Source organism: Epinephelus moara, chromosome 17, assembly GCF_006386435.1.
Source record: "Epinephelus moara isolate mb chromosome 17, YSFRI_EMoa_1.0, whole genome shotgun sequence".
In the NCBI taxonomy this organism is placed as follows: Eukaryota; Metazoa; Chordata; class Actinopteri; order Perciformes; family Serranidae; genus Epinephelus; species Epinephelus moara.
The window spans coordinates 17235221-17255100 of NC_065522.1; the positions used below are offsets into that span (position 1 = coordinate 17235221).

Here is a 19880-nt window from a genome sequence, read left to right on the forward strand (position 1 = left end):
TTCAAAAACTCCTCTTTTATCTCTTCGTAGCCATTTAACTGAACTTTTTGGGCCAAACTTGACTTTTAGATCTTTAAATGTCAATATTAAAATTAAAACTAAATACAGAACTTTTAAGATGGATTGGGCACTGGAGTCAGGTTTGATGAAATGCTATTAACCCCTACACTAATCCAATGACTTTAAGTGATTTCACCAGTCCAAAAGGTTTCATTTCAAACTTTAATATCAAATGGTAGATCTGAAACATGCTTCTTTGAAGATATTTGAAATTGTCTTGCAGAATCAAGCAGAAAACAGGCCTTTAGGTGATTTATAGCTAACCGATGAAAGCATACCAAACCATCAAGATTTTGGGTCACTTATAATTTTATAAATATACATATGTATAAAATGTTTTATATACATAGCTACCAGCCAAACTGCCTCTAAATGAGTTGTTTCTCTTGTTGTTTACAGCAAGCAGTGCCAACTGTTATAAAAATACAGCTAGTTTGGGATCGACCTTGGTTTTTAGGGGTAGGGGATAAAATCGATACAGCTTCGTAACCTATCGCTGTCTCTAGTGAGAATCACAGAAGTAAATACAAATGTGTGTCCGTCTCAGAGCCACACAGGAAGGGAGGACGTCTCCCGTCCCAGATTGGCAGCGGGGAAGCGTCCCGCCTCTTTACTTCCTACTTCCTCTTTTCCTGTCTGCAGCCACTTCCTGTCCTACCCCTCGCTGCCGTCAGGGATGTGTCGGCTCCCAGAGTCACGGGCTCAATCACCGGAAACATCACCGGAGTACAGTGTGTGCGTGTGTGTGTGTGTGTGTGTGTGTGTGTGTGTGTGTGTATATATGTTTGTGTTTGTGAGGACCAAGGGGAATTTGTCTGTTTACAAAATGACATGGAAAAATGTGCTGTGAAGAGGCAGATTATTCTCTTCCATTCATCTCTTATCGATCTTTGTTAATCAAAGTTCTGCTGCTGTAGATTGTTATTATTATTTGACTCAGCCGTGGTGGGGAAAGTGTTCGCTGAATGTTGGGATGTACCAACAATGAGCCGAAAGAGTCGTTTTCCTGTCTTGTTTCCCTTTAGGGAGTTACGTCTTTGTTGCAGTTGTCTTTTTTTTATGTCTGTTTGTGTTTGAAGTTCATGGACGGACTTGATCCTAGAAGACTGGATCATTATTCACTTTATCTCAATTTTTATTTTCCTATTATGCAAGATATTTGTATAAACCCAATGGCCCTGTTTTAATAATACTGGAACTTTGGAGTTCTTCCTAATTCAATTGCTTTAATTCTTTTCTTTTTTTCAGTTATTTTCTCCTTTTGTAATAACAGTTCTGAGGTCAACTATAGGAACCATTAGCATACTTTCACACATAAAACCATAGAAACATTCCCAGCAGTGTGGTCACACTCATTGGAGATGGATGCGTTTTTAATTTTGAGATGGAGTACATCACATTAGTTGTTAACTAATCTAAAATAAGCTGTTGATATGGTAAGAAAAGTATGTTTTGTTTCGCTTTTCAAATCCTTAAAGCAACCTTTTTGGATGTATGGTGCATAGATAATAGGCATAGATTTTGGGAAAGGGACTCAGGGGACAGATCGCTCTCAATATTAACAATGCCAATTTAAATTGATGCAGAAAAGGCACAAATTGGTGCATACAAATTCACCAGAATGCAGGAAATCAAGTGTTAAATGCCCAAAATTTCCCAACCCTCTGTTTTATACATGTCCTCCCTAATGTTGAAACGAAACCTACAACCTTAATCAGTGTTTACAATATGGTGGACTGCTGTTGGTGCTGGGAAGTGTGGCAGAACTCCATGCAAATAAATCTGTGGCTGCAGTAAAACCTTAAAAAGTAATTTTATATAATATATATCTTTTATTCATTTTACAATGTTGCTTTATTATTGAGTTATCGCACACATAAACATTAACACAAGCCTATATCCCTTTCAAACTTTCGTAGATAACCTACTGTGTGATATCAAGGCAAAAATATTTATGAGATTTATATAGGGCAGAAAAGGTTGCCAGATTTTTGTAAAAGTTAAATACACATACCTCCTCTACACAAGCACTGTCTTGTGCTGCCAAGTGTTCTTATCTGTCACTGTTTTAAAATGTAAAGAATGTTGAACTGAGTAGGAGACTCCTTAAGATGAATCAGACTTACATGTTTTTAGTACAAGCAGGAGCTTATACTCATCTGCTCTGAAGGAAAAAGGAGGCCATAGAATACTTAACATGACACCTGTTTAAGTTTAAACAGTAGTAATAGATTGAAAGACAGAAGGGAAGGTTAAAAAAGACCTTTTATCGTCATTTTCATGTTCATACTTTTATTAAAGGTTTCTACAAGAACATAGTTACATGCTTTTGGAGTCAAAAAACACTTTATTTTCCTCATACTGTCCGTGCTGAATACCTGTGTTCAACCTCTGTCTGAGACGCTCCAGTTAGCGCCTGTTTCTTTCTTCCTACCTTAAAAAATTCCCTCCAGGCATGTTTCAGCAGGAATATGATCTGAAATTGTGGACAAATTAACAACATTAGCAACCAAGATTCCATGTTTCACCGATGTTAGCATGTAGCTACATGTAGCAGTGTACTTGCAGCTAGGGAATGACTGTAATGCAGCATAGTGGCGCTTTCTGCCGTGAAAAATCACCAAAAAAAAGCTTCTAAACCAAAATCTTCACAACCAGACATTGTTTAGCCGGAGCATAATTCAAAATCAGGGAAAATTCAATAACATCGGCAAACAAGATTACGTGTTTCCCTGATGTTAGCGTGTAGCTACATGTAGCAATGTACATCCAGCTGGGGAATGACTGCAATGCACCATAGTGGCACTTTCTACCATGAAAAATCACCAATAAAAGCTACTAAGCCAAATCTTTACAATTGGACATGTTCCAGCAGGAATATGATCTGCGATCTTTACATGTTTCCCTGATGTTAGCATGTAGCTACAAGTAGCAGTGTAGGCTACGTAATGAAAACGCTTGCAGTAGTGCGCCTAGAGCAGATGATCAAATAAAGAGATCTGTCACACTATGATGTCATAGCCAGAGCAGAAATAACTGTTGGAAACGAGGTGTTGAGTACCACTATAGCTATATAAGACACAAAATACAGAAAAGCATAACAGGTCCCCTTTAAGTTTTACCCATCATAGTGCAAAACTTGTTCAACTGTCCATTCGGGCTTGAATCTATTCTCCCAGGTTTCCTTTTTTTCCCTGATTTCTCAACAACATACAAACAGCATTTGTTGCCTTAAAAGGAAAACTGACAGACAAATCTATAAAAGATGGACTGATGAAGAGGTAGTGAGGGCGGGAGGGAGTCCAGATGCAGGCAGAGGGAGAGGGAGAGGGGAGGTGTACGTGCGTTATGTGACTCTGATTTGGGCATCAGGCCGTTTTTCTTCCCTTGTTGAAAACATTTATTAGATAGCAGCCTGATAGCAGACAGAGTCCATTTGTTTTCCGAGACGTTTTCCCCTCCGCTGTGAAGCTCGGCATCCTTCATAGCTGGAGATCCTGCTGATCGCTGTGAAAACAAACATGCTCACACACACACACACACACAGGCACACACACACAAACTGCTGTCAGCAGATGGGCTCATTTGTACAAACACATACTCAAAGTTGTTCACATACACGTACTACTCATAATCATTTGCTTACAGTGATCAGTTTGGCCCAGAAGACATGATCATTTAAAGGTACAGTGTCGGATCTAGGGGGATATATATTGGCAGAAATTAAATATAATGTAAAAAGTGTGTTTTCTTTTTCCAAATCTTACACATTGTTCATAAATATAATCCTAACACATGCTGGTTGGATGTAAGCCGCTGCTGCTAATTAGCTCGTGCTAACACTCTGGAGACGGTCCTTCAGCGCTGTGTCTAACTTGTTCAGCGGTCGGAGATCAGACTCTCGGCACGTGAAAGACGTCCACACCACAACATGTTTTGCTCTCTAGACAGCTTTGCTGCAGTTGTAGTTCTTCTTCTTCTGTGTTTATTTGGTGCATGTACCGCCCACAAAATGTGTCGGCTGTGTAGATGCTGCCCTTGTTAAGTCAGTGAAAGCAGTCTGGTTTCGTAATATCGGCGCTATTTATCAGCTATAATTTTGATTATCTGAATAATGCATAATTATAAAAATGCCCCATTATCGGGCCGATACTTTATCTGCTCGACATATATATCGTGCATCCCTATCTATTTCTGCAACTACCATTAATGTAACTACAGTTTCTTACCTGTACTATTGCTCCTACTGCCATACAAGTACTTTTACTGCTCCGTTAGTACTTTTGCTTTATCTAGCACTGATGCCACTTGCGCTGATACTTAAATACGATGGACTTCGAATGTACAAATGAAATGTATTCCTAGAAACATAAGCTGCAAAAACACATTTAGGTCATCATGCATCAAGGCCAGTGTTTCTCGTACAAACAGGCTCATCCGAACAGTGAGTGATGGGCAGAAGGTCCATGTTAAGGGCTCTGGTAAATAGTCTGAGACCTTTCACTATTTATCTCTCTGTGTGTCTCTGCCAGAGACACTGGAGCCAGGCAGCTGGTATTTTCTGTCTCTTGACCTTGCCCAGGTGACGTAGATGCGCTGCGTCACCGGATCATGCACTGAAGTCTCTTTTATCATTTATTTTATTCACTGTCACTCGTCATGTTTTTCTTTAATTCTACCATCTAAAAAGTATTAAGAATATTGTAGAAATTTAATAGGAACATGTTTCTGTTAGGAGTGTCTGCACCTCTCCGTTTCTCGCTTCCTCTCTCTTTCTCCCCATGGTCATCCAAGCCAAACAAGCAAGCAGCAGGAGACTGTGTGATTTGTGTGCGTGTCTGTGCATGTGTGTGAGTGTGAGTGTATGTGTGTGTGTTGCCGGACAGCAGGAGACAGAGCACTGGGTTCATGGGAATAGATTGTGGGTGTGCATGTGTGTTAAGTAACTACTCTCATGTTGAGCTCCGTTGAGACCGGAGGTAAGACACAGAAACTCATCGGAGCTAATTGGAAACAGACACACACACACACACACACACATGCACACTTAAAGACACCATGGATATTTGCTAGTAAGCATGTACTTACACAAGCAAATAGCCATGGACCTTCGCACACATACATACTCTTACCTTCATCTGAGCACAAACTAGCATGCATTCCCTCTCTCTGACTCACACACACACAAACACAGACACACACGGGGCTATTAAACAAAGACAAAGTAGTCTTTGTCTTTCAAGTACACCAAAGTATACTCCTACTGCACGTTGGCTCAGCTCTGTGTGTGTGTGCATCTGCTCAGGCCTGTGTGTGTGAGTGTGTGTGTGTTGCCAAGAGACTTTCTGAAGTCTTCTCTAATGACATCCATCTAATCCACTAAAGAGTTCCAATCCAAAACAAGATATCCCCGTCTTTAAAATGGCCGTGGCATTAGTGCAGAAATCATTACGGGATGTTTGCAGAATCGCTTCGCCAACTTAAAGGAGCAGTCTGTTTGCTGTCTCTACTTAGAGTCAGAACATATTGATAGAAATTTACACAACTATATACTTGCAAAAGTGTCTTACTGTTCCTTTTAGACTTTGAGAATACTAAATAATACACCAAAGCTAATAGTTATCCTTTCGTGTTTAGCCCAGTTCAGACCAAAGATTCATAATGAGATGAAACTGTTTTCAGACGTTGTAGGGAGAGGTTGCAGTTGTATCGTCTCAGCCAGACTCAAACTGGCTGATGATGTCAACCACGATTCAGCTTGTCAAGTTTCCAGTGGCTGATTTATTAAAGTAAGGCACATTACCTGTTTTATCAGCCAGTCAGCCTGTAGGGATTTCGACTGGTCAAGTCATCTACAAAGTGTCAGCAGATGATGGTTAGCTTGCTTTGGCATTGTCTGACAACAACCATCCGTTCCTGCCGAGCTCGAGTCCGTACCATTAACATCCACGCAGTTGTTGACAGGTATGTCAGTCTCTGTCCTCAAGGTGTGTCGGTGCTGCTTAACATAGTTGGTCCCTCTGAAGCTTGTGTCATTGTTTGTTTATGTTTTTGCCATTTCATCACTACTAGAGATGCACAATCACAACCCTGAAAAACTGGAAATCAGAAAGGAGATATAGAGAGTTGCTGCTATGGAGATGATACATCGTCTCCTTTAGTCTCATTGATGTAAACTTTCAGGTTGTCAGAACATTGCAGACCGGTGCACTGCAATGTGTTCTAAGTTTCAACTTGTTTCGTCACAAATCTTTTGTCTGAACTGGTCTCAAGACTTTGGGAATACTAAGTAATACATCAAAGGTAAAAGTAAGTCTGATTAAGAACCTTTTGCGTATAGTTTGACAACATTTTTTGAAGTGAACGTACTCAACCAAACAGCTCATGTCAAGGTCTTCCTCAGAGATTGGTGTTTGGTCAGTTGTCATGGAGATAGCTTAGCTGTCATCACATCCATCTGCTGAGGAAAGCCTGATTTATGGTTGGGCGCTAGACACTTTTAAGGAGTGTCACTCAACAGAAATGATGTGTTTTTGACAGACAAAAAGTGTTGCTCAACACTTTCCTTTTATGACACGCACATGGAGAATTTTAATCTTGCGGACAACATCATATTTTGTCATCCAATGTGATTGGGTAGTCAAGGCGAGCCTCTCTGACACATCCACTTGAGTCTCGTGGTCCGGCGTGAGCAACATAGGGCTGAATCCTGTTGACCAAATCATCTAAACGGTTGGCAGACATCCAAAAATACCAAAACTGCATCTCTTCGTTCATGTCCCGCATTTGTTTGACCAAGACATATTCAACCTGCAGCTCCCTGGTTTGCTTCAATGGACGCACTGACCACCTTTTTGTTTTGCTGAAGCATTTATTGAAAACATTGTGAGGCTCCTGAAGTTGTGTTACGCAACATTTACCAAAAGTGTCATACACCCGATCATAAATCAGGCTGAAGACTTTAAGATGTAATTGAAGCTCAGTAAAAAGCTTGTGGACCTTGAACTGAGAATTCTTTGTCAAACTAATGTTTCCAGGGTCAAGTGGGAACTTTCATCCTCAGCTTTTGATTTTTCATTTTCATTTTTAAACAAATGATTTCAAACTGATGAATTCTGAGCATCTCATTTTAGAGACAGACTTTTTATATGTGTTTATATGTGATTGGAGGAGTATGGGTCTTTTGTTTCAGGCCTTAGTCACGGTGGCTCGTTCGCTGTGTTCCGCTGAGTCTTCAGAGTCCAAGGCTTTCACAACAGTCGCTGCAAATGGACTGACGCACTTGTGGTCAGACCTGGGCTCCGAGTTTGTTTTGCTCTCATGGCACTGAGTCATGGCCCGACAAAGTCCCTGGAAATATGTTTTTTCAACTGACGTGCTCTGGTTTTCACTTCTAGTTGAACCCTCTCTGGATTTCCACCTGTTTTTTTCTTTTTTTTCATATATATATTGGCTGGTTACATGGACGCGGTCCGACTCTGCGTGAAATGCCAGGAGCCTTTGGTATGTGCTGAAATCATCTCAGGCTTTTTGTTTTTTGTTCATGTTGGTGAGGCCCAGTCTGTCCAGTGGAAATCTGACTGATTTGCGGTTCCTCTTCTGTGTTCTGCATTACATTTTATTTCTGTACATGAACCAGACGAGACCGTCTCATACATTTGTTTGTGTCAGTGAAACTCCTAGACAGCACACTTACTTCAGGGAATAAGGAACATGTTTTCATCTGAAAGTGGCCTGGCTCTCTGGATGGTATTGTCAGTCAGTCAACCACTTCCAGACTGAAATGTCACAACAAATATGGGACAGATTGCCTTGAAATTTGATGGATCCATCCCAGTGACTTTGGTGAAGCCTTGACTTTTTCTTTAGCCTCACTATGAGGTTCACATTTGTAGTTTAGAGTGAAATATCTCTACAACTATTGGATGGAATCCCATGACTTTTGTCACAGACATTCATGTTTCCATCAAGATGAATTGTTATAAAATGTGATCCTCTGAATTTTCATCTAGCGACATCATCAGGTTAAATTTATGATTTATCCGACACTTGGTACTTCACCAAATACCTGCAAAAATAGTGACATTTCACTCAGCCTCAGCTGTACTTTGTTTTTATAGCTATTTAGCAATTGTTAGCATGCTAACACACTAAGCCAGTGGTTCTCAAACTTTATACACTGCGTACCACCTCACAAATGATTGGGCTGTCCAACGTTGAAATACAGAAGTGTAGGCCTGACCTATTCAGCTATGGCTAGTGCATAAGACAGGTATGGAGAGATGTCAGAGTGAGGGGGCTGCCCATGGACAGGCCCCCCCGAGCAGGTGGGGGTTCGGTGCCTTGCTCAAGGGCACCTCGACAGTACCCAGGAGGTGAACTGGCACCTCTCCAGCCACCAGTCCACACTCCATAGTTGGCCCACAAGGGACTTGAGCTGGTGACCGTTTGTTTCCTAACCCAAGTCCCTATGGACTGAGCTACCGCTGCCCCTGTATGCCTAATCAGAAGATTATTTTCTGTTGACTGTTTTCAGCCACAGCCACACTGTATAAAGAGGAAGCACTAGGAGGCACTAAAACTCTTCCACACAACGTTTATACACCGCATGGGCCAGCCCTTCATCAGGTGCTATTGATACTTCATCGGCACTGCTTAAATAGCCTCTAGCACTTGCTCTTAGTTGATTGTTGCTCAGTTCTCCTCCTTCTCGGCACTTCTCTTCCTGATTGTTCCTGTTTGGAGCCACGATTGCAGTGTTTTTAAATCATTCATCAGACCTCCTTTATTATCTTAACATCACAGTTTAGCTCATAAACAATCATGGACGTATAAGTGCACCTACGTTCATGAACGTGACTGTGTAGCAAGTTGATATTAACACAAGAATGTTACATTAAAGGCAAAACTTATTTTACAATTCATTTCAGGGATCCTATGATTTAAGTATTTTCGCCAGAAATGTAATATTTGATTATATTTAATTTGTTACATTTTTAAAGAATATTTTGGAGATTCTTTCGAGAACCACTAGAGGGAGCCTGTGTACCAGCGTAGTTTGAGAACCAGTGTATCAAACTAAAAACATTAGGCCTGTCAAACATAAGTATGTTAGCACTGTCATTGTGAACATGTTGGCATGCAACTACTTTAGTTAAGAAGAGGAAAAATTTGAATTACTACTACTTCACTCCTGACATGGGAAAAGATTTTGTTACCGAAAGCGTTCTCGTTTAGGTTTGTATTGTATTTGTATTGAAGTATTGACGAATCACATTTGAGCGGTAGGTAAACATTCCTTGTGGAGATGCAAAAAGCATTGGCTGAAATGCGGTATCGGAACCCATCAGGTTTTGTCTGACAAAGATTTAGCTTTTTATCAGCTGTTTTCCGGAATAGAGCCGCTGCTCCTTCGTATCGAAAGGAGTCAGTTGAGGTGGTTCGGGCATCTGACTACCAACTGGTAGGAGGCCCCGGGGCAGACCCAGAACATGCTGGAGGGATTACATATCTTGTCTGGCCTGGGAACACTTCGAGGTCCACCAGGAAGAGAGGGATGTCTGGAATACTTTGCTCAGCCTGCTGCCCAAAATGGTGTCTGCATTCATAAGCAGATATCTGTTTATAGAAATTAGCTAAGATGACCAGCGCACAGAAGAGGCAGTCTTGGCCTGGATATCTGCTGGCAACATCGTAACCCCCAAAATATTGGCTGTTCCCCTCAAAGGCTTTTTGTTTTCAGACCCATAGCCAGTGGTTTCAGAGAGATTCAGAGATTCCATTATCCACAATATGGGTGAAAAAAAATTATGTGTAGCTCAGTATTTGGAGTATTTCATATTATCCACTGTTTTGAATTTCTCTCTGTCTCGCTCTCTTTTTTTTTTTTAAGAAACGATCCCTGAAAGCCTGTGTAAATATTCATCACCAGTCAGTTTCACAATCCAACTCTTCAAAGTCCAAACTGAGCCCGAATTTTTCCAGGAAAGCAGCTGCATTCTTTAAAAAAGAGACAAAGAGGAGAGAGTGTACTTTGGCGCGCTGCTGCAGTGACTGTGTGCAGATGTGAGGGATGAAAGTATGACTGTGAATAAGAAAAAGAGGAAAAAGACATTTTAAAGTCCATAAATCCAGAAGCTGTCATAACGATTGTTGTGATGTGATGTGATGTCCAGTTTTTTACAGAGTACGGACCCGACTACTCGCTGGAGATCAGCCCAAGCTGTCGACCAGACCGAAACGACACCAAACACCTGGACCAGGTCATCAGCACCATCAAAGGTGTGTGTGGGTGTAATGTGTGGATGCACAGGTGCGTCTGTTTGTGTGGGTGTGGAGGGTAAACAGGTGTGTGTGTGTCTGTGTGTGCGTGTCTCACTGAACTCTTGCTCACCTGAAGCCTTTGTGTCTCTGCAGGGCTCTTTTTATGTGGGGTTTCATGTGTCTGTTCTTGTTTCTATACGTCTCTGTGTGGGATGAAAGTATGACTTCTCTTTTTTTCCACCTCCCTGTGGCTCTTAACATCCTTTTGTGTGTGTGTGTGTGTGTGTGTGTGTGTGTGTGTGTGTGTGTGTGTGTGAGAGTACACCGCTGACCCTGCTCTTTTACCCACAACCTCATTTAGAGCCTGTGTCTTGATACATGTGGTATTTCTTTCCTTTTTGCATCTTTCTCTTTCTATATGTTCCTTTATATGTGTGTTTGTATATTAATCCGAGTGTGTGTCTGTAGCATTGTGGTTTAAGCCTAAAGCCGGGCCTTTGGTCTCTGCGCTGACAGCCCACAGCACCCAGGGGAGATCCTCCGGGAGGGTAAAACTTGGGTGAAAAGTTGAGAGACGGGAGAGCTGTTGTGAGGAGGGTGAGGTCAGGAACAAGCAAGGAGTATGTCTGCGAGTCGAGTTCATTTTCCGAACATTACGCTGTGTGTAGCGTTTTGTTTGAGATCTGAATTTGATCATGTTGGTGTCTCGTAAATGTTGAAGATCCGTCGTGTGGAAGTGTTAACCACAGACCAACAGGATATCCTCCTTCCTTTCTCTCAGTCAGTGAAATATTATATTTGACACAGCAGTTATCCATTCTCTGTGTCTGAGAGAGTGACTGATGGAATGAAAGGTGCTTAAAAGTAGAGGCTGGGAGGAAGTAAATGTGGCCAAATATTTAATTTAATACTATATTAAATCCTCTCTGAAGAACTGACAGCTTGAGTTTGGAGAGATGGTACCTTAATTAAAGATCATCTCCAGTGAAAATTACATTTTTGACCTTGTCAACATGCCCATATGGTGGTTTATATATGCTACAAGACATAATCATGAGCAAAATAAGCCTTCATGGCCAAGCATGTCTGCCTTGGAACTGCAGTTTACCAACAATCTCTAGAATGTGGATTCAAACAGCCAGGGTTTGTTATGTCACAATCTTAAAGAATCAATCCCATTGAGTTGCAGGCTGGGACTTTCCATAACGCCATGGCGAAACGTTTGTATCAGAGGAGAAGCAGGCGTTGCTAGTTATTGGTATTTCGCAAGCTAAGTGGTACTTTAACTTCAACTTGTCAGAGCTGACGATTGGTAACAAGGTTTATTTAACATTAGGGTAATTTGCATTTTCATAGATCTGAGGATAGTAAAAGAGGCAAAGGTGTGGAGTTACATCTGAGATATTTTATGGTACCAAAGTATTAACAGAGCTAAGTTTTAGGGGTTTAATCAATGCCTGAACTTTATACAGAATGTGCCTTTTTCGGGGCAATGGGGGGCGTGAGCAAGTAACAAAACCTGTAGCTCAGCGTGTGATGTAAACAGTGACGTGGGAGGGAAGCCGCAGCTGGCAATTCTTCGGCAATTCTCTCCTAAGTCGGCCCGTTCTTCACCGTTCCTGTCATCTGACGTTTAATGGCCTCTTCGTTTGCGAGGACAAGGAGGGCGCTCAATTCCTTGTCTCCCCAGTTGCTCATCTAATAGCTAATTCCTGCTATCGGCTGTTTCCTGTTTATCCACCGCCAGTAGCTCGCACGTGCGGCATCATCAACAGCTCCTCCCACAAGTCTTCAACAGCCCCTCCTGGAAGGCCGCCTCGGTCTGTTTAAACCAAAAGGGTTCCGCCAATATGTCTACCTTACGAGGCGGAAAATTGGGCACCTCGGATCAACTCGCCAATCTGGCTCTGTGTGTCTAAACGCTCGCAGCCTGCCGGCAAAATGGCCCAACATTTGCAGGAAATCTTGCAGTGTAAAAGGGGCTTTGGCCTTCTCACATTTTTCTTGCATTCGGTCTGGCAGATTTCCATGTATTAAATGGGTTCCGCCAACATTTAGTATTTTATTATTGTTTTTACAAACTTAAGCGCCAGAAAAAATAGAAATGCTACTAAATCTCTTCTTCGTCCTCTTAGACGCTACCTCCACCAGGTATGAAGTGTGACCGGATGGGTTGACTGTGGCAGCATCTTTTACTTGATCTTTGGGTTAAAGCTCAATTCTGTCACTCTTCCTTGGGTCCACACACAACGTGAAAACAAGACAAGACATCAAGGTTCACATCGTAGACAATTTACAACACTGACAAATTTGAATAAAAACCAAAGAAGAGACAGCACTAGTTATCTCATTTGCCATCATATGCCATCACATCAGTAGATCATAGAGACTAACCAACAGAGCCCATAACTTAGGCTTATAGAATCATATGTAACTGCATGAATTTCTGGTGTACCGGTGACTACTGGGTCTTAATACTTTAAAACTATGACCAGCTCCTCACCTCACCTTGGATAATATATTATTAAAAACATGCAGTTGCAGTTGACGTGATGACTATGCAATATGTCAGCCTTGAAGCTATCATCCAATCACTGCTTTTACAGAACATCATGTCAGCTACACTGAAAGGACTAATATGTGATCACAGAAAGATTTGGAGGTGACAGAAGGTTAGCTTTTCGGTGATGGTGCCCCAAGGAAGTACTCATCCATGTCTACGAAAGGTTGCTAATCATATGACAGCATTTTTACATAGCTCAGTTTTACTGTCCAAATTACAAGTTCATGTTTGAAAGGCTGTGTTTTTTTTACCAGTGGAAAACTTCGGTTCATTGTGAACGGAAAGCCAAAACGGAGGGAAAAATATGTGTTCTCGAATTTTACCCGCATTAGGGGCTAACATGGTAGCAATTAGCAACTTAAACTTCATAAATTTAAACGGGTCATTTTTACTGTAGCAAATGACAAAAAAACCCTGCTGGATGTTGTAGCGGCTTATCCAAACAGCATTAAGTTCTCTGCTTTTGAGAAACTCCAGGTCACATCAAATCAGGGGAACAGGAGTTTATTTGCCGAAATTCAGTTGGTCTGTTGGCTCGCATTAAATCATCACAACCGGAGGGGTTGAAAGTATTGCTGGTTTCCAGTCATACGGCTTTTATTAGGGGCGACGCAGGGAACGGGTGGATGTACGGATAGATGGGGGAGAATAAAAGTGAGGAAGAAATGAAACGCAGACGAAGATGGAGAGAAAATGTGTGTTTGGGTGCTGTGCCCCATCTGATGCCTTGTTCTCTTTCCTGCCTTTGCTCCGTTAGAGCTGATTCGGCCTTCAACTTTTAAACCTGTAAATCTACTGAATTTATAGTTATTGTAAAGTTGTTTTGATTTTACAGCTTTTTTCCTCACAATATCCGAAAAAAATGCTCTTCCCTTGCATCCACTTCTTTCTTCTCCTCCTTCCATTGAAGATTTGGTCCTGGTTTCAACCTGTCACATCTGTTTTGTGTCCCCTCTTATTCTTTCTTTCATGTCTCTCTGTCTCCTCTACCAACTCCTGCTCTCCGTCAAGTCAGAGACTACTTTTTTTTTTTTTTTTTTCCAAAATGAGTTCTGTCAGAAAGCGCTTCACCACACAACAAGCAGACATCGAAACCACCAACCAGAAGTGAGCATATTATAATTTTAAATATCGGAGCAAATGCGCATGTCATTTTTGTATCTGTCTCTGATTAAAGAAAGACCCACATGTCTGCTGACTTAACAAATGCACACACACGAGCACAGAATAAGAATAGGCTTTGCACACACACACGCACACACACACCTCTGGGCAAACATGACATCATCGGGGTGGATAAGTGTTTCTCATGCTGTGCTGCTTATAAACATTGGTTTCCCTGAGAAACTGGGCAGTGTTAGTTTGTCTGTATGTTTGCGTGTGTGTGTTTGTGTGTGTGCGCACACATCTGCTGTCTGCTGGCACGACTGGACTGTAAAGAGCTGAATCTTAAAATGGTAATCTCCATAATCCTTTCCTTTTTGTTTTTGGTTAAGCATGTGTTACGTTTCAAACCCATATGTCTTACTAACCCTATACACGTGCATCAAACACCACGGCCCTCATTTATCAATCTAACGTACAAACCAGCGCAGATCCAAGAGCAGAAATCATTTTATCATAGGGTGCACGTGTGATTCGTGGAGCATTCTTATCTTGCCAATCACAGCGTGGGGATTGTTGGTCGTTTAAATATCCCGGCCCAATATATTCTGAGTTTAAAAGGCCTCACCCCAAGAGTTTATGACATGGAGAGACGTGATACAACCAAGAAGAGACACTTCTCTGAGCCAGAAACGGAAACACTGATGTCCCAGGTTCAGTTTAACCCGTTTGTTCACATTTGGCAGCCTGAAAAGTGGCATTAAACAAAGTCAGAAAACGCAGTATGGAAAGAAATCACTGCTGCTTCGAACCAGGAACCCTCTTGTTCTGGGACGACAATGCTAACCACTGCACCATTGTGCCGCCCATGGATGCATGTTTGAGTTATTAATATGTGGCTGCAAAACTTAGGTTCCAGCCAGAACATGGTCTAATAACAATTCTTCAACTTAGCTAGAATTTCTCTGCTGCACCCTAAGTCCACATTGGCTCAAACTTTGCCAACTTTATGCCAAAGCTCTGCTTGGAAATGACTGTACGCCCAGTTTTCTTCTGCAGGTTCCTTTCATAAATGAGGGCCTATATGTGCTCGCCAAAATAATGCATTATTTTGGCTGTGTATGAGTAAATACCATTTTATACCAACAGGAAATTTTGTCCTGAGGGGGGCGCCAATGGAAAGGCCTAAAACGGGTGTATCGTCTGTACAGAAGCCATTTTAGGACATTTCAAATCAACAGATCTGTTTGGCTCAGCTCTACAGGCTCAGCTGAATTTTCATCAGACCCAGCTGGACTTTTCTCAGTCTCATCCACTCCTAATTTCCTTAGATTTAGCTGCGTGTTGAGTTGAATGAAAATGTTAGCACTTAAGCATGCTAACATTAGCAGTCAGCTTGTCAAGCTAACTTCATCAGCCATCTTTATTTTAAGACTTACAGCTCACTTTCATCAGTCTACGCTGTACTTAATTATGTTAATTTAGGCTCAGATGTACTTTGAACTGAACGCTAACACTGGCACATTAGCATAATAATGTTAGCGTTCAGCTTATTAGGTTAGCTCTACATTGAAAGACTTAAGTTTTACTTTATCAGCTGTCTTTATTTACAGACTTGGGTGTGCTGTACTTTATTCGTACTAAGGCTCAGCTGTACTTTCAATTGAATGCTAACATTGGTACATTAGCATCATAACGTTAGCATTCAGTTTATCAGTTAGCTCTACATTGTAAGACTTTTACTTTGTCAGTCTTTCACATTATCACTTTTAATTTCTCTGTCTCTTCCATGTTCTTCTTTTGTCTCTTCTTTCTGTAAAGTACTTTGTTGCCTCTCTTGAAAAGTGCAATATGAATAAAGTTTGCGTACTTGCTTGCTATAAGTAGGCCTAGCCCACAGTTTATATATTTACACGTACGTTAACAACCATTGACTGACATTTAGCATGTATCTGTGGTATGTTTAAAGGCTAAAGTCAGCACGTTAAAATGCTAATGGTTTGGATGCTACTTTTAGCATGGTCCCATATTTAGTATGTTAGTGAACAATGGTAATAGCAATTTCAGCATGCTAACGTACAGAGGCTAATGGAGGCTAACAGGAAAATGATAGTTTTAGACAGTGGTGGAAAGTAACTAAGTACAATTTTGGTGTACTTGAACTGAAACTTAGTATTTACATTTTTGCCAAATCATGCTTTTACCCCAGTTCAGTTCAGTGGGAAAAAATATTTTAATAAAGATGTGGCTTAATTGATCTCTTGGTTAAATTCACACGCTAACTGACAGTATAGTAAAAAAAAAAATAGCAATAATAATAATAGCAATCTATCCAACATTTGTCAAGATACTTCACTCTGAAGTAGTGCTCCTAGCGCCACATTGCTAGCGTGTCTAAAAAGTCATCAAACAGCATTTTATGATTCACTCAAGTAATAAAAGCCACCATGGTCTTTTCACACACATCTGAAACACACTGCCTTTTATTATTGCCCCAATATAACCTGAATACTGAGAGATTAAACTAACAATACACATCGTGACAAGCATTAAAACATAAGGCTGAATGTGCTTTTCTAGTGTTTCCTATTACTCAGTCTTTCCTTTTGTTTCTCTCTCATACATTCACACTGAGGCCTGTTAAGCGGGTGTGTTAATTAAAATGTGATTTTTATTAGGGGATGGTCGAAGGCGGCAGCAGCTGTCTGTGCATTCACAACTCTGTGTTTACGAGACTCTGGTAGCGTGATTTCCCCAGGGGCTGGTTGCGTGTGTATGCGTGTGTGTGTTCAGTTTCATCAGTGTGAAGTTAGTGTGTGAGTGGATGAACTGGCAGCCTTTCTGTGTGACTGTATCTTATCTGTGGGCAAGTGTATGTGTGTGTGTGTGTGTGTCAGCAGGGATATATTGCAGCATCTTTACATCCTGCTACTCGTGCTCGTTAATTCTCCCCTGTGCTGACAAGATGTTCGTCATGGCACACACACACACACACACACACACGCACACATGCACAAAATAATATAGAACACATTCACACAAAGATACAGCATACAAGCAAGACATGAAACATGTTTAGAGATCAGATATGTGCACATTCGAACTCAAACAAGAAACATGGTGGAAAAAATACCACCTAGGAAACACACTTACACACACACACACGCAATATAGTACCCACCCACAGATGCTGTGATGGATTAACATTCGCAGGTAGTAAATATCAGGGGCCCCCGTGGACCCTCGTCACTTTACCAGAATTTACCATCTACATCTGGAAAGTGGAGAAGAGGCAGAGGGATGGAGGAAGGGAGAGCACTGATGGCAGAAAGGAAGCAAGAATCTGCAACTTTTTCATAATTGGAATTTTTCAGTTAGTCTTGTAGTCTATGAAATGTCCAAAAATATTTTCAAAAAGTGCCCATGACAACTTTCCAAAACCCATGATGACACCAAACCTTCTGACCAACACCTAAACATATTCAGAAAGAGAGGGGGAAAGGAGACAGAAAGAAAGTTGTACTAGTTAACAAATGAATCCAGTTAAAGTTGAAATTGTTGTCAGTTTTGTAGAGAAATGGACGGTTCACTCTAAAATTAAAAAACACATTTTTCTTCTTATCTGTAGTGCTATTTATCAGGCTAGATTGTTTTGATGTGAGTTGCTAAGTGTTGGAGATATGGGCCGTAGAGATGTCTGCCTTCTCTCCAATATACTGGAACTAGATGTACTCGAAGTGGTGCTCGAAGTGCAAAAAAAAAAAAAAAAAAATCTCAAACTCAACAGCAATGTCATGACCTCGTTACTCGAGATGATCCACAGACCTTTTTTTTTTTTAGCTTACTTTTTGGGCAGATGCCATTGATGTTGAAATCTCGTGCTGTCTCAAGCTTGAGCCTTTCGTCCATGAGTAGATGCACTCTTCCTTCTGCACGGTGATACGGTTGGTGGGTGTAGTTCGGTAGAAAGAAAATAGTTCCTACATAAAACAGCTCACAACAAGATCTGTGGATTACCTGGAGTAACCAGGTCACGATTGCTAGAAAGAGACATTGCTGTTGAGTTTTTCAAATGTCTCTTTAGGTGCTTTGAGCACCACAAGCTGAGTGCCATCTAGTTCCATTATATTGGAGAGAAAGCAGACATCTCTACGGCCGATATCTTCAACACTCTGCAACTCCACACCACACCACTACAGGTGAGGGGATAAATATGTTATTTTGAGTTTTGGGTGAACTGTCCCTTTAAGCTAATGTCCTGTTTGCCCACTTTCAGCCGGTGTTGCTGAGGATCAACTTATGACCGCTCTTCCTCTTTTCTAACACAGTTTTCCTGTTTTTAGCACACGTCATGATTTTTGAGAGTTTGTCACAGTGGAGAAATTTAGCATTGTTTGCAACCGTTGCCCCAGAGACTCAGTCAGCAACTTATCTTTCCTTAGTTTCCTCATGTGGTCTCTAAAGCTCATGTATAAAGATAGAACCATAGTGACGTACTTGTAGTTATAAGTGCCGTTGTGGTTGTGATTTATAGTAATTGTTGTCTGAATTTGTTGTGTCCAACTATCACAGATTATATAATGTGGCCAGGGAAAGTCTCAACCCTATAAAAAGGAAGCTACTGTGCTGAGTTAAGACCTTTGACAGTCTCAACAAAAAAGTTTTTTAATGGGTTTCACTGCTTTGCATTACAGTGGAAAGTACAGTATCAGGCTTCATTTAGACTGAAAGTGACACTCCATTTAAAACACAAAGGTGTTGCATCAGTGTGGGACAGATAAAGAGTTTTTAAAGAAAGTACATCCACATATTTTATGTAGGAGGACAATGAACATTACAAATTGTTTTTTGTGCTGTTTCTTTAATATATTTATTGTCATTTTAGTGTCGTAGAAGCTTACAACTACTGCCTGCACAAGATATACCTGAGTTTTCCAACCACCTGACTCACTTGTAACACCTTTACACCTTTGCCATTGAGAGTGGATGAAAACTAATTATCAAAAAAGCTAGATAGCAAAAATACTTCACTGAATACAATTTAAATGCAACACTTTTTGCTCCCAGTTTTACAGGTTTCAGTTAAAGATCTAAGACTTCTTCATGCACACGAAAGACTTATTCCTCTCAAATTTTGGTAGCAGAGTAGTTAAAATCCGTGTTAGCAAGCGTTTCTTCCTTTCCAAGATAATCCATCCACCTGACAGGTGTGTCATATCAAGATGCTGATTAAACTGCATTATAACCACACAAGTGTGCCTTGGGATGCTCAGAATATAAGCCCAAATTTTTGTTCAGTGTACTAAAAGCTAAAAAATAAATACAAAAGTAACAGATACATAGTTTAAATGGCTACAATCTGATACTCTAAATGGCAGTAGTACCAGGGCTGCACAATATATTGTTTTTTTATCAACATCATGATGTCAACTTGCATGATAAACACATTGCGAAAGACTGCCTTGTTGCACTTAGACATTTTCGAGCTAATTTAAAGAGTGTATCGGTAGAAAACTGTACTCTAAAATGTTACTATCATTCTTGTATGTTGGTGCATTTTGTTTTCAGTTCAGTGCTCAAGTTTGTTCAGTTAAAGAATTCTGGAAATAATTTCTTTTTTTAAAATATTTTTTTAATTTACTAAGGATTTTTTTGTATTTATTTTATCCTGATATTCCATGACATTAAAGTAGTTGCTTGTTATCTTTATATCATTCAGTCTTAAAGCCTTATTTACTGTATATGTATAGTTGTTTATAGTTCTGGCGCTTGACACATAGAAATTACGTATTTCTGACAGAAAAACTGTCATGTTACACTTTTCGTTCACGTCACACACCTGGAGAATTTTGTTACGTCTTGGAGAACATTAGATTTTGTTGCACAGTGT

General features: G+C 40.7%; 1 protein-coding gene across 1 annotated transcript in view; it reads left to right on the plus strand.

Moving 5' to 3' along the window:
• hdac8 (histone deacetylase 8) overlaps nt 1–19880 on the plus strand; it is a 42834-nt gene that overhangs the window by 14218 nt on the left and 8736 nt on the right. Inside the window, exon 10 of the mRNA XM_050066562.1 lies at nt 10236–10341. Within this exon, the coding sequence (XP_049922519.1) occupies nt 10236–10341 (106 nt within the window). The remainder of the gene's footprint in view (nt 1–10235; nt 10342–19880) is intronic.